Here is a 15,218-nt window from a genome sequence, read left to right on the forward strand (position 1 = left end):
TCCTGTACAAAACTAGAACTGACAGACTAAGACGAACCAATACATGAGGTAAAGAGGACTCGGCTCGCAAGCTTACAATCTAAAGATCCATTTTCCTTTTCAAGATTGTGATATGAGACAGAGGTCTCTTGTGTGATGGGAAACCACCAGTACTCTCCAGTCCTGTGAAAAAGACTAAAGCAGACCGACAGCATCCTCAATGACAGATTCATTTGGCGTGATGATCCCACAGAGACCAGACTGATTTTAAAAAGAAAAAAAAAAGGTCATAGCTGCCTCTGAACCTCTTCAGAAGCAGATCTGTCAATCTTGGTTAGAACACAACTCCAGCCACCCAAGTGTTGGTTAATAATTCTCCTTCTGAGAAGCTGCTACATCAGCTGAGGTCACTGAAACCCCTCCTGTGCCAGTGAAGCATGTTCCCAGCCTCTTCTGTTTAAATACATTGTAACCGTTCTTAAGGTTCTATTTAATACATTTAAACTCTGGCGATCTGTTCGTGTCAATGAGACGTTTCTGCCCCCCCGGGGTAGGAGAAAGGCTGCCGATCTGCCCCACGTAGGTACTGCAAATGAACCGGGGAAAACCTCCAAGCCCTCCATGTGTCAGCCTCTCACACACTCACACACACACTTACAGACACACACACACTCTGACGTCTTTTGTGCATTTCCTGCATTAGAGGCAGAGGGGAGGAGGGGCTGGGTGTTGCTAATGAGCAGCACAAGCCATCCATCGGGAATACACACAGATATTTGCCTTTGCAGCCTGAACCTCTGCAGCCGGCCCAGCCCAGGCTCATGTATATTGCATGCTAGCAGCTGGAAGAGCTCCTGTCCCTGGGGATGTGAGCAGGATCCAGTCCTGATGCGGATGTGAGCTCCCTGGCTGTGTTTTGTGCTCAGCTCAGAGGGAGGCAGGGGGGAGCTGGAGCAGCATTTTTTGCCAGGAAAGCTCACATTGCAAGCAACACAAGCCCCGCATTTGCATGGATCATCTAATCTAGGTAGGTAGAAGAAAGCCATCACCAGATCGTAAGGCAAGCACTGTCCAGCCTTGCTGACCCCCCCTCACCAGGATTACATGTGGATCTTTAAGAGCATTTGCCTGCAGGAGGACACCCCCCTTGTTTTCCCTTAGAAAAGCAGCAAGAAATCCATGTATTGAGTGGGTGTCGCAGGAGGGAAGGCAGAGGAAAGGTAATAGAGGACAGCCAGAGATCCCTACTATCTCCATTGATTAGCAGGGAGAGGTGGCATTGCTGCTGCTGCTAGGGTTTTACCCTGTAATTCTCACCCATCATGGTTGTGTTCAATGGCTTGCTGAAGATTAAGATTTGTGAGGCTGTCAATCTGAAGCCCACAGCCTGGTCATTAAGACATGCGGTGGGTCCAAGACCCCAGACCTTCCTGCTGGACCCTTACATTGCTGTGAACGTGGATGACTCCAGGATAGGACAGACCTCCACCAAGCAGAAGACCAACAGCCCTGCCTGGCACGATGACTTCTCTACCGATGTCTGCAATGGGAGGAAGATCGAACTGGCTGTCTTTCATGATGCCCCTATAGGGTACGATGACTTTGTGGCCAATTGCACCATTCAGTTTGAGGATCTGCTGCAGAATGGGAGCCGGCACTTCGAGGACTGGGTAAGACTCTGCTGCTGCCGCTGCCCCTTATTTGTTTTGCACACACATGGTCATCTGTCTGCCTATTGTTTTACTGCTCTGCTGTAGAGGAAATCCTTTAGCATGGAATGACACTGCCAGATATCCCCAGCTCTTCCTTCTGCACACTCTGCAGCTGACCTGGGGGTAGTAGGCAGCAAAACATGCCCCAGCCCACCATCTCTCCATGACCCATTCTGATGCAGAACATCTTAGGAGGCAGGGCTACCCATCCCCATTGTGCCATTATGATCTGGAGTCTATTTACATGTATTAAGAGTATGATTGACAGTTCTGCCTCCCCAAGAGGTTGTGCAGCAGCTGATGTTGCTGCACTGGCTATGAAATCACTGCAGCCCAGTTGGAGATGGACTGGTGTTATCCCACTGGCTCCAGTGTGGAGGAAGTCATTTAACATGAGATGACAGCAGGTATTCCCAGGCCTCCCATGTGCCTGATTTGGGCACGGTGAGGATCAAAGGCACTCCTGCTGCTTTACAATGTGGGAGTCGGTGGCTCTTAATATATAAGGAGGTAGCAGCGAAGCCACTAATCTTACATTTAACTCCTTATATGTGGCAAGCCAGTGAATACAGGGCATTTATCTTTAAAAATATATATATTATTTGCCCATCAGGGTCATAGATCCATCTATAGGATGTGTCTATCATAGGGTTGTGGGGTTGTTATCATAAGCGGAAAGGGGGGGCATCACATAAATAATTTGATGAGATTTGGGGCTCTTAGGGGTGAGAACCTGTTCCGATTATTCAGCAGATTGTTCATATTTCTGGATATCTGGAATATTTGAATGGTTATTTGTGTTTGTCAGTTAATGTTTTCCTAATATTGTTGCTTTGATAGTACTGATTGCTTTTAAATCATACATGGAGGAGGGTTCTAATGATCTCTATACACCGGTGTGTTTCTGGCTATTTTGTAACATTTGAATAAATAATACAAAATAATAATTGTTATCCTTTGTAGTCATGTTTTGGCTTAATCCATCTGAGGGCCACATGGGTTGGTTAGAGCGCAACTGTGTGTCCCTCATATGGTTAGGCTATGGGAGATAGATTGGAACGAAATGCCTTGCTAGAAACTGATTTACTCTGGTTTACTATAATTATAAGGGTCGGCGTTGAAATGACATATTACCGGCCATTGATGAATCCTTAATGTGTCTGTGGCGGTGTAGGATAGGGCACTGGATCTTATCTAGGCTAACTCTAATAGGCAGATAATTATATACAAACCTCCTTGAACACAGGTGTATCAGCCCTAGACCATTGTTTGATGTTCATTCAATGCTACCTTGAGATCCTGGTATTCCATCACATCTGGTACTCTACGTTGTTGTCCTATACCAGGAAGAGCCAGCAAACTAGTTCACTAGTGGCTGGAGGACTACCACACCGGCAACACTCAGCCAACACCCCAAAGTAAAAGCGATGGGTTTAAAGCAACTTGCTCTTGGTATCCCTATAATACCACCATGATACCTCTGTGTTCTGTAGAGATGTTTGCTTGGGTACCATCTTGGAGCTTACAATGACTGGATTCAAGGATTATCTAAAAATCTAACATACATTTTAAATTCTGCAAATGTAGAAATTTGCATGCTGAAGGTGCAGCCGGCCCTCGCCAGCTCGCTATTATTATTATTATTTTATATAGAGCCATCGTATTCCACAGCGCTGTACAATGGCTTTCCCTTATCACTATCTACGTAGCTCAAACTGTTTAGATAGCAAAACAGAAATGATACACTCAGAACGGTATTTACAGAGCAGAGACAGCTCGTGGAGTGAATCCAGCATTACAATAAGGCACCTGGCCGCTGGTTATCATGGCAGCGTGTCCTAATGCAACATCATAGCTGTCTATGGGGGTTGAAAAGGGGATAGGTTTGCTGTCTGGTGCAGAATGAATACACAATCACTGTCATTGACAACCATTTTCTAATGAAAATTCACACAAATACAAGGGCCTGGAATTTAGAGCAGAACCTAAAAAAATGTACTGTGATATTCCGTGTAGACTCTTACTTTGATTAACCATTTAATCATTGGAATGCTGACACATCTGGAGCTGAAAGGGTGTGCCATTCTCATTCATTTTATATTTATTCGGTTTTGTTGTTACTGCTTGATTATTATGATTAAAGGAATATAACCTTATTCAGTGTATATTGAGTATCATGCGTTACGGTTTGAATCAATGGCATTCTTGGTGGTCAAACCACTATTGCACTATATTTCCCAACCTTCTCCAATCCAGGCAGGTTTCACTAGATAATGATAGGCATTGTAGTCCATGATGGTAGCTTAGAGTGAGAGGGCTGACGTTTCTCCAGTTCAGGCTCAGCGCAAATAACTAGTCCAGTAATGTTCCCCAGTGGGATTTAAATGTATTTAGGGCCACCTTTACCAGAACAACGTGGTCACTAGAGTTAGAACAATCAGGAGGAAGATTGTCTTCTTTGTTTTATGATTTTTGGTTTGTCCAGCTTGATTTTTGATATAAATGCATTTATCTACCAAATCGTTGCTTCAAGCTCTACCTTTCAGAGTGATAATGTGATTATGGAAGATGTCACCTAGCGCTACAGGTTCAGCTCTGTTGAAGAATGCTTCCATCATTTAGTTTACAATACCTCCAGCTTACGGTATTGTCTTGGCAAAATAGGTATACTTTACAATATGAAAAAAGGAATAAGACCCCTTGGAACTCACGTGTAGTGGATTTCTGGGAAGATAGTCCAAAAGCCTAAATTAGTTGTGGGTTAGAACCATGATGTATGAACTTAGAATTAATATCGGGGGGAAAAATGTGCATCTGTTTCCATGACAATCATTAAGGTTCAAATAAGAAAAGCAGTAGGCAAGGTGTGTGATGATAAATTGAGTTTGATGGACTTGATTTTCCTTGACGTTGATTTATTTAGCCAAAATCCAATTGACGATCATGTTTTATTGATAAGGCTGTGTGATTTACCTACAGCAACGAGTCTGTGAGTCACGGTATCCATCCCTGTCTCGTGAGTCATTAGGATAACACAATGCAGGCCTTGTTTCAGTTCTTAGGGCGAGTTTGGTGATGAGAGCAGGTACTTAGTTGGCAGAGGGTCAGGAGATGTGTAGAAGGTGTGGACACTCCAAGCATGTCCTACCGAGGCAGGCTCGCATTTGTTAAATAGTTACTTTAGTGCATTGATTTAAACTTTATATTTAACTACGGGCTGTATAGCTCTTAGACTTGGTTGCATTAGTTCTAACATGTTTCTTCATGACTTTTCCACAAAGTCCATTCCCTCAATTCAATTGGCTGTTTAATATGATTGCCGCTGACGTTGGCTTCCGCCTTTCAAGAGCACATTACATTAGATTTATAAAGCACCACCAGATTCCGCAGCGCTGTTACAATTTGTGGAATAATTTAAAATCACGCACATTAACAAACTGCTACAAAAGGAGAAGAAGACCTTGGTCTTGTGAGCTTACAATCTAGTCGGTGGTTAAGGGGGAAGTGAAATGATAGGAGAGTAGTAGAGCATTGATTCTGGGAGAACAGACAGTGGCGTGCCCCGTATAACACCGTGCAAACAATTTAATGTGATTTGTAGCATTGACAAAATAACACAGACAGCTCCCTGTGCGAACTAGGCCTTGGAGTCCTGTAGACAGACCTCATGCTCCTCCAGCATTTGGCTTTAATGTTTTAACCATCTTGCTCTCCCTGATAATTTAATTAGATTTTATGTTGCCTGCGCACTCTTTTGGCAGCTTAAACCCAACAGAGGATTTAACCCTTTATTTCGCAAGGCGTGTTTTCTTTCCAGCAAAGGAGTTAACACCATACTGCAGTTGCACCGAATGGAAGAGAGAGGAGTGAGGTAGAACCCTGTCCCTGAAAGGCATCTTCCAAAAACTGTTACCAATTTATTTTATTCTCCGTTGATTTGAAGCAATTTTTGTTTCTATATGCATTCTAAATACTGCAAAATTGTCCGCATATGCAAATTTGGTGTGTGCAGCCAATCAGAATACTGTTCACTCCCACGCAGTTGTACCCCGTATAGCAATGATAAAGGAGGCCACTGCCAGGCTGCAATTAATAACTGGGGTATGCCAAAAACTGCTAATAACACAGCGCTCCAAGACACAGAAATCTGTGCAAAGAATGTTTTGTTGCCCCTTCTAGGACTGAAAGGATTCAGCATATTTGACATGCATTTATTATATCAACTTCCATATCAAGGACAATGGCCAGGAACGTATAGCAACCTATATCTAATTTTATCAATGGCAATGAACATTTTAGAGCATCCCACATTTCCTGATTTTGACACCTATGGACTCGGATAATTAAGATTTTACCGGTTTCGTTTTTTTAATGTTATTTTTCTATAATAATTGTTCATAAAACATGTATTTGTTCTTATTGTTTCTGAATCCAGTTACTTGCAGACATGTAGCTTTTGTAACTGCTTAAAGTCCAGACTATGGAGCTCTTATCACCTGGCCTATGCAAGCACAACCAACATTTATCCTAACGTTAAAAACCCTAACAAAGTTATATAATATATTATTATTATTATAGTAAATACATGTATTGCTTTTCCCGAATAATGTATATCATCACACATTAATTTTATGTCCTGCTTTCCACACATTATTAAGCTCCATTGATACAGAACATGTGATCGCTTTACTTTAAGGTGGCTGATCTTTCATGTTCACTTTTTTTTATTGTTTGCTGATTCAGTTTCTAAGAATCATGACCTTTTGGGTAACAGAAGACAGATCAGTTACAGAATAGGAAATAGGTGTGTGTGATACTAGTTAGCAGTGAAAGGTTTCAACAATGACTCCCTATGTAAGCAATATTTCAATTTTTGTAAGTACTGCATGATTGATATTATTATTATTATTAATATTATTATTATACTTTTCAGTGGCGATAATATGGATTTTTGGTATACTTAGATTAGACGTCCAAACGAGGTTATACTCACAATGTTCACGATGTTGACACATTCTAGGAAAAAAAACTTCTTTTATTAATGAAATATAGCCTGTAATATGACACCTGCTGTAGAACCGTTGCCGTGTCCTTAATAGTGATTTTCAAAAGCCCGGCTTTTTGTATTTATAAGGAACTGTTTTATGCCAGGGAGTCTTGGATTGTCTCAAAGGTGGCAAAACATGCATATTAATTAGCTCCTTGTCCTAAGGATATCTCCCCCATCCTCTACCTGCTTTTGCAAAGGCTCTGTGGGCCAATCAGAAATAATCAGCAACCTAACCATAGGGGACCGATAACTTAACGAGGAGGAATAATCATGCAGCTTCCTAAAGAAAGTTAAGATGGCTGCTCGTTTTGATACACATAACGGGTTTCTAGCACTAATATATTTCTGATTTTAATACAAATGACGGCTGTTTAGGGTACGCAGTGTAGGGAGCGCTGAGGAGGGAGCTGCACTCTTCAGTGGTGTTTGCTGCTCATTAATAGAGAGTGCGTGATGCGAGCTCCATGCGTTAAGCAGACACGTTGATACAGAAAGGGTGAGGCGCATCAGTTCACATGATAACACGTACATTCATATGGCACGGGGCTTGTGAGGGCGGGTAGGGAATTTAACACTGACAGTGCCAGAGGAGGTGCATGTTGCTCCAGTACTCGAAAGGTTAAATGGAAAAAAAAAAAGGATAACAAGAACGAAAGCTTCATCACAGCTTCCAAAAAAAATTCTTGAGCTAAAATTGTTGAGCTATATTATTAAAAAGGGGTAAAGTTTTTTGTTTAGGGAGGTTTTTTTATTTTTTTAGCCATGAGGAAATAATCCGTTGCTCATCTCTTCTGGTACTAAAAGGGTTAACGACAGTGGCGCAGTCTGATACCATGGCGACACTGCATCTATTAGCACAGAGTGCAATTACTGCACTAATTTCCCTTTCATCAATATGAGTGAAAAATGCCAATATAACAGTATATGTTACAGAGCTACTGCAGTACACAGCAGCTCCTTCAATAATAGCTTAACCCTTTCACCACCAGGCAGGGAACCATGAGGTGCTATACAGAAATTAAACATAATAATAAAGTATACAAGTGTATTAAAAGCTGGTTTAGCTCATGGCTATGTGAAATTCTAACTAAAACCATTTAGTTATTACATGATAATAATATAATAATAAATCCAGTACCCCATACCCTGCTTAAACAATATTATAAAAGTGTGTGTATGTATACGTGTGTGTGTATGTACATATATATATATATATATATATATATATATATATATATATATATATATATATATATATAAATGTTAATTTTATATGCAACATTATTAATTTCAATATTATTATATTACTTTGTATTCATTAAAGAAAGCACAATGCATCCTCTGTGTGCACTTTGTTTAAAGCTGAACGCAAAATACAATATTTACATTTATAGAAGCATAAAATGCAAATCAAACCAGATAAGAGGTGAGTTTGTTTAACAAATGTTGCACCTGAATGGCTTTCTCCCAGCCGGTATAACTGTCTGACGATGTCCGGAGGTTATAGAACATTTTGTATTTATTTATCTACTTTTTTCCGACTCCGTTACCGCATATACTGTTTATGGGTTGGTGTAAAGCATTGGATTAATTATCACCCGTGCATCATAGCAGTAAAAGAAGGGTTATGGGGACAATTCTGCGATTCACAATGCTCGGTGCACGCTGGGGTTTCATGTGTCGAACAAACTATTATAATTTATTGTTTTATATAGCACCGTCGTATTCCATAGCGGTGTACAATGGGTAAACAGGACATAACAAGTAGGTTATAACAACAATTCAACTTACAGAAAATAGGGGTAATGAAGGTCCTGCTCAAACAAGCTTACGATCTAGAGAGTCTGCGTGTGCTGGCGGCTTGATGTGATCGGGGCTGGCTCTAGGGTTTCTAGTGCCACCATATAGTAGGGCTCACACCTGCTCGGCACCCGGGGGCAACTGCTTTTTTTGCTTATATGGCAAATCCTGCCCTAAATTGAACCAACTCTCTAAATGGTTTATTCACTAAAGTTGAGAATTAGAAGCACAGCTGAACCCAGAACTCATCTACTTCATTATGTGCGATTAGGAACCGACTCTGGAAAGACTCTTCTGCTAGAAGGTCTAAGCTCATATTGAATAATGCTGGGTTCAGTTGATAAGATGACTTACAAGAAATATATATGCTTGGTCGCTAAAACTGGGACCTTAGAGGATGGGACCATAGTAATAAAAATATATAACATTGTGATATTGCATCTCATTGATAAAAGGATTAACTGGGGATTCACCAAACCAACCAGCCAACCAACCTACTCTACTGGTGGCTTGCAGGTTTATTATATAGCCCTGCCTAGCAGAATTTTATAACAATTTTAGGATAGTTGGCCAATATGGTCATGTACAGAGCCAGTTTTTCATGCCACCATATCCATAATCCAGTCTTTATTTATATAAACATCGGAAAAGGTTTCTGAAAATGTTTATCTGGTTTATACAGAGTTAACAGCACCACCCTTATCTTCTTCACCAAGCTGTCTCTACACCCAACCCTTTGATATAATTTCGTACCAACCGCATGGTATGTCTTTGCGCTGAAATCACCTTTTCAAGCAGATATTTTTATAGCGGCTCATTTTTCAGTTTAAAAAAATGATACAGTCCTTCTCTTAAAGGGCCAGTGACGAGGAAAAACTATAAATTGTTTATGAAACCCCTGCAATAGACCTATTTTGACGCGTCCCCTGTAAATACATTGGGTGCAGATTCAATCCATCTCATTTTGTGCTGAAAGGGTTAATAATCCAGTGTCACGGAAGCCTCCGTCTCTTAATCTAATTTGCTGCAGGGATCTAGCGCAGGTAAAAGACATTGGTGTCGGTAACGCACAGGCGCATTCAATTTAGTTGCTGCGTCTGACACAGTGCTGCGTGTGTGCGGAAAAACATTGCATTTAGTTAAAAACATTGCACTTAGTTAAATTTAACCCCGCGCACACTTATTAACAACATGGGACAGAAATGTACCCCTTTTATTGGACCAAGGACCTGCGACATTTGGATACATTTTAAACCACCTGACACTAAAAAATATGTTTTGTTAGGTGCTTTATTTAAATTCTGTGGTTCTGTTTTTATTAACCCTTCCAGCCCTGTTTGTGATATCTTAGCAGTGGGGTTTGTAAACATGGAGTAGAAGCTACTGTTTCATTTAGCAAATGTTTCCTTTTTTCCTCCAATAGGAACACGTCCTTCCGAACCGATGCAGCCTGTCTGTCTCAAGTACCTCTGCATTGTCCTAACCGCATCGATATAAGCCGTGCATATTTAGCACAAGCTGTTTTTAGAACGTAATCGTGGAACCTTTCAATGCAGATGTATTGTGTTTCAGGTGTGTAAGTGCCGCATTATGTGTAATGACTTTGAACATAGCCAGGTAAACAGATGATAAAGGATACGGTACACTGGATTCTGGATGTAATCATTTTCTGAGACATTGAGGTGAAATCTTCCCGTCTCGTTCTCCAGGAAAGTGCCTGCTCTGTGTCTTGTTATTATGTTTCCTATTGAATTGCGGCTGTTCTGTATAAAAGGGAGCCTGCAGATGACTTTTCGTAACCTATACTGCTGACAGTACATAAGCTGTCCACTCCAAGATTACATTACTGAAAACCACTGCTGAAACACTAATAAAGGAAGGCCTAGGTCTGCAAGACTCCAGAAGGTCATGAAATCTAACATCAGGGCCACCCTTAGGCAGAGGAATCCAGGGTTCCCACGTTGAGACTCGCGGTACTGCTGCTTACTGCTCTTCTGCAGGCGCATGGTTTCTCCAGGGCTGAGTGAAACAGACCTCTACTCCCCTCAGGCCATCAGAGGCCACCAGCATTAATGTGAGTGGGCATCCCGCAAACCATGATGGTAACGCACTAAAGTTCTGAATCACATACCATATAACTGCCTAGCTTTTTGTGGCCAATATGATCCATTTTTGGCTGCTTATGGCCAATATGCTTGTAACTACTTAGCATGCTTCTTGTGGCAAGGATAGCTCCATCTGCAGCCTTTGATGAATTCCTTGGCTGCGGATGTTTCTCTTCTATAGCCACAGCTCTGTATTTTCCACAGCCTAGTAATTTAAACTCCTAATAGCCAGATATGCTTCAACTAACCTAGTATCCAGTCAGTCGTCCCTGGAATGGTGTTCATATTGTTGGTAAATATTCATCAAGAGTCATGTTTACTCACATAGATGCATAACATCACAAAGGTATGTTTCTAACCCTACATGTATGTGTTCCTCAGCCCCTAGCCACTTATAGGTTTAACCAGTGACATTTAAATTTCCACCTTGATGTACATTGATATGCATACTTTTTCCTAAGTTAAATAATACATTGTGTTGTTGAAAAACAGGGATTTTCTTCATATATCTGTATTTTGTACGTTTATTTCAAGACGTATTTCATATAATAACCTCCTCCCCCTCAATGTGTTCAATTGTAGACAAACTGTTCCATTAAATCACAAACGCTCCAGCCTGTGCTCGCATCCAGCCATTGCTATTAGTCATGCCGTTGTATGACTCTCAATTATCATTAGTACTTTCTCCGATCACATGTGGAGCTCAGGGGCAGATGGTAAAGTACATGGCAGATGGAATCCGCCGCAAACACCGGAGGGTACAGAAATAACATGCCTTCAGTGAGAACCAGGCTTCAGGTGTCTCTTTAAAGCCCTGGGGTGCTAGATCGCGTTCCCTGCTGCGTGTTATGTGACCATATGGAAGCATTATTATAACCGGCGGATACAATGAATGCTGCTTGGGTTAGAACATGGAAGACGCTGGCTGGTTTAGACATAATTATTCTCCTAGCAGAACATGGTGGTCACGTTATGATTATTGTTGTGTTTTTCTCCTTGGGTCTTCCTCTAGTTTTATAGATAGTCTTATGAAGTCAGAACATGTTGCATAGCAAACAGCTGCACCCGAGTACCACGTAGCTCCTGGAACATGGTTGAGAGATATCTGCATCATCTGGGAAGATTCCTTTCATAGAGTTTCTCCTGTGATACTCCGCAGACCACAGCACTTTGGACTTGGTCAATCCCTCTTTAGTTCATAAGAATGATATACATTAAGATCTCAACACTTGGTTGTTGCTGTATGTTTTTGAAGAGGAGGCCCCTTGCCCATTAAATCCAACTGTAAAGGAAAAGCAAGTGAACCTTATTGTTGAGACTTCATCTCCATGCCAGTTTGTTTTCAAAATGGTTCAAGTGCTCAACAAGCAGGGCCATTGTTAAAAGGGGCAGCTGCAAAGGACCCAGTCTTTACCTAGGGGGCCTTTGGGACCCCCACTCAAAGCCACCGTAGCCAACTGCCGGCACAAACCTCTCCACTAGCGCTTCCTTCATCATGGCCACATCACCGTCGGCATAGGACATTATGTCCTGGTGCCCAACAGCAGGTGGCACGCAGACAGAGAGGTCTGTTCTGGTGTTAATTCCGGTGCAGTAAGCGGCACAGCACCTTTAAAGTGATAACTGTGCATACAAAACACATGATGTACAGGTAAGGGACGCAGCCGCACATGCCGTGCGTTCTCCTGCCAGCCCGAGGCCACAAGTGCTGTAAACGATAGAGTTTTCTCCGGGCTATAGTGCCGAGGTCATAGAAAGGAAAGAGCATGACTTTCTGCCCTTATTCATGTAAACCAAGAAAAACAGGATGATGTTTATTCCACCCTTCAACAGCAGTCATATGATTGTCCACACGCATGAAATATTAAACCTGCATATCTCTTTATGTCTAGACTTGCTTTCCAAATTCACGCTACGGATTGGACGCTTCATGAACGTCTTCCAACAAAAATACATTCTGTAATCCTAAAGATAAATGCGCGATGGCTCTAGTTTTTATATTTCATTATAAGTACAGTACCTCACAGGGTAGAACCTTCTTAGAAGATGGCGGACCTTTTATAAGTTTGGCAATGAGGGAAACGTACAGCCTGTGGCAGTTGAAGGGTTAAAATGCCCAGCTACTTTGTAACCGATAGTGTATTATAATGCTTGCACTTGCTGCAGGGATAATTAACTGACAGCCTTCTTCTTAGCCATGTTTATTGTTAAATCAAGCATTCGCTGCACATTCGACTGGTTTGATATTCCGCTCGTATGCTCATTCTATGAAATTCTTAATGCTTGTTTTCCTCCTCGCCACAGAATTCTGTACGGCGGGCTCTCCACCTACCCATAATGCTGGGGTTTTTTTTTTTTCTTTCTTTTTTTAAATTGTTGTTTTTACATTTCTATACAAATATTTAAGATAATTTAAATGACTCAATTACGGTTGCCACATCGGGAAATTATAATTAGGGATCTTAAAATTCTATGCTGTAGGTCGGATTGCGACAAACGCAGCCTGCAGTACATAGAATTTTTATGCTGACTTAATATACCAATTAAATTTTATGTACATTCAGGCACATTTAGCTTTAAGACTGGCCAGCATCGTATAGAACCCATTGGTGTAAAGTCATAAATGGCCGACAAGTCACCCCAAATGTCAAATTGACCCCTTTTAGTGGAATAACCATTTTTAACCCTTATACTTCTGGTCCTTTTAGCCTTCTGCAGCAGATAAGTAACCCACTTAATGCACAAATCCTACAATTGTTATGCCTAAAAACTGAGATTTTGAAACATTTTCCTTTTTTTTTTTCTTCTTCTTCTTCATAGAAAGAGTAGACTATCCGCCTATGAAGCATTGATAATGTAACAGTAAGAGAGGATTCTACAAGTTAACATGGTTGTCGCCTGACCCCGTTGGCAAATTAGCACATTTACCAGACTGTGCTATTTAATCATCATATGAGCAAAAAACACTCGGTGCTATTATTTTATGCAGCTGATGCGTCAGCAGCGAGTTATTTTAAACTTGCAGATGTATTTCTTCCATAAATTAACATGAAATGATATTATCGGAGAATGCATACCTTGGAAACATTTCAACATGAGTTCCAGGGGCATTTTATGTTTATATTAGTATTTATTATACTGTTTTCTTCCACGTTTCATCATTTTAAGTTATTATTTATTGATTTATATAGCGCCATCAAATTCCGGAGCGTTGTACAATGGGAATTATCATAGTAAATAAAATACGTTCTTGTGGAAATTCTGCTGATACTACTTATTCCAGGGTCCTCCTAACAGATTGATCCCATCCGCGTTTAACCCTGCGGGTAACCCTGTTATAGGAGACAAGGGGGCTACGTGTAAATGTGACTCTGGTGCAAAATGTGAAATGTGGTTTTGTCACCAAGGCAACTGATAAATTGGTCCAGTCAGTTGGAACATTCCAATGGTTGCTATAGTGACCAATTTTCAAACTCTGTACCAGATTTACCTTTTTTATACATAAACCGCAATGTTGCCTGTGGACTAGAAAAGTGGCAGGCTCGCGGACTATTTGACCAAGAAAAGATCAATTAACTATGTATTGGTTTTGTTTTCCACAGAAACGCCATACAATAATCTAATCGCTTTTTCATTAATTGTAGCAAAAAGTTAAAATATAATATTCGTATCCGTTATGAAAAAGGCCAATAAAGGGGTATAATGTTGGAGAGTGAAGGCTCTAGGCAGCTTTATAATCGCAGATCAAAATTTTAGATTTGAAAAGACTTTAAAACTAGGGAACTATCGGGCTGGATGACTGTAACCTGGGACTAGCCCTGCTAATCCATGACGGTTAGCAGGTATGGCTGATGAACTGAATGATAACCAATCACTACTGAGCTTTAGTCTTCTTATGAATAGACATATAGATTATGTTTGTAATGTATTGAAGCGGGACCCAGTGAATGCGTTACTGTCCCACCTACCCTTCCCCTGTACCCAGCCATGGGTCATTTTCTAAATCGGAGGGAAAGGGTTAATAAAACAATAGCCGGGCCAGGAAGGAATTAGGTCGAATTAGTTTGCAGTTGGAAAGACTTTTTAGTTTTTATCATTTGTGGATGTTGACTTGTGCATTCAAAGACCTTTAGATTTGTTGACACAAGATAAAATATCGATGGCCCACAGCTTATGATTGCACGTTTCAGTTAGTGCTGGTAATTTGTCATATCTAAATAAGTAGAGCCATATAATCCCTGAAAGTCATTTAATTATCATTTTTGCACGATTTCTGAGATCTTTATGTTTTTATGTGTTTCAAGTTCTGTTGGAGAATTAAAGAGAAAGTATCATGATTTTTATTCCTCCAGAATATACCGTTAATATTGATCTAATATAATATTAATGATGAAAACCTTTCTCTGCAGACCTGGAGGCTTCTATGGTTGTCGATCATATAGAATGTACGATGACTCCAAAAAAGTCTCTTCCTCCAGAGACCTTTGTTAGTCCGACTGGGTGATTAAGAGTGAGCCATTCTAACAAACTAGTATCATGCCAGTATAATGCCTCCCAACTGTCCCGCTTTTG

The 15,218-nt window shown here is 40.9% G+C and overlaps 1 protein-coding gene across 1 annotated transcript in view; it reads left to right on the top strand.

Annotated features, from left to right (window-relative positions):
* Positions 1 to 731: 731 nt before the first annotated feature.
* Positions 732 to 15,218, top strand: part of PRKCE (protein kinase C epsilon) — a 155,196-nt gene continuing 140,709 nt past the window's right edge. Inside the window, exon 1 of the mRNA XM_053460623.1 lies at positions 732 to 1,649. Within this exon, the coding sequence (XP_053316598.1) occupies positions 1,302 to 1,649 (348 nt within the window). The 5' untranslated portion in view covers positions 732 to 1,301. The remainder of the gene's footprint in view (positions 1,650 to 15,218) is intronic.

Source organism: Spea bombifrons, chromosome 3, assembly GCF_027358695.1.
Source record: "Spea bombifrons isolate aSpeBom1 chromosome 3, aSpeBom1.2.pri, whole genome shotgun sequence".
Lineage (NCBI taxonomy): Eukaryota > Metazoa > Chordata > Amphibia > Anura > Pelobatidae > Spea > Spea bombifrons.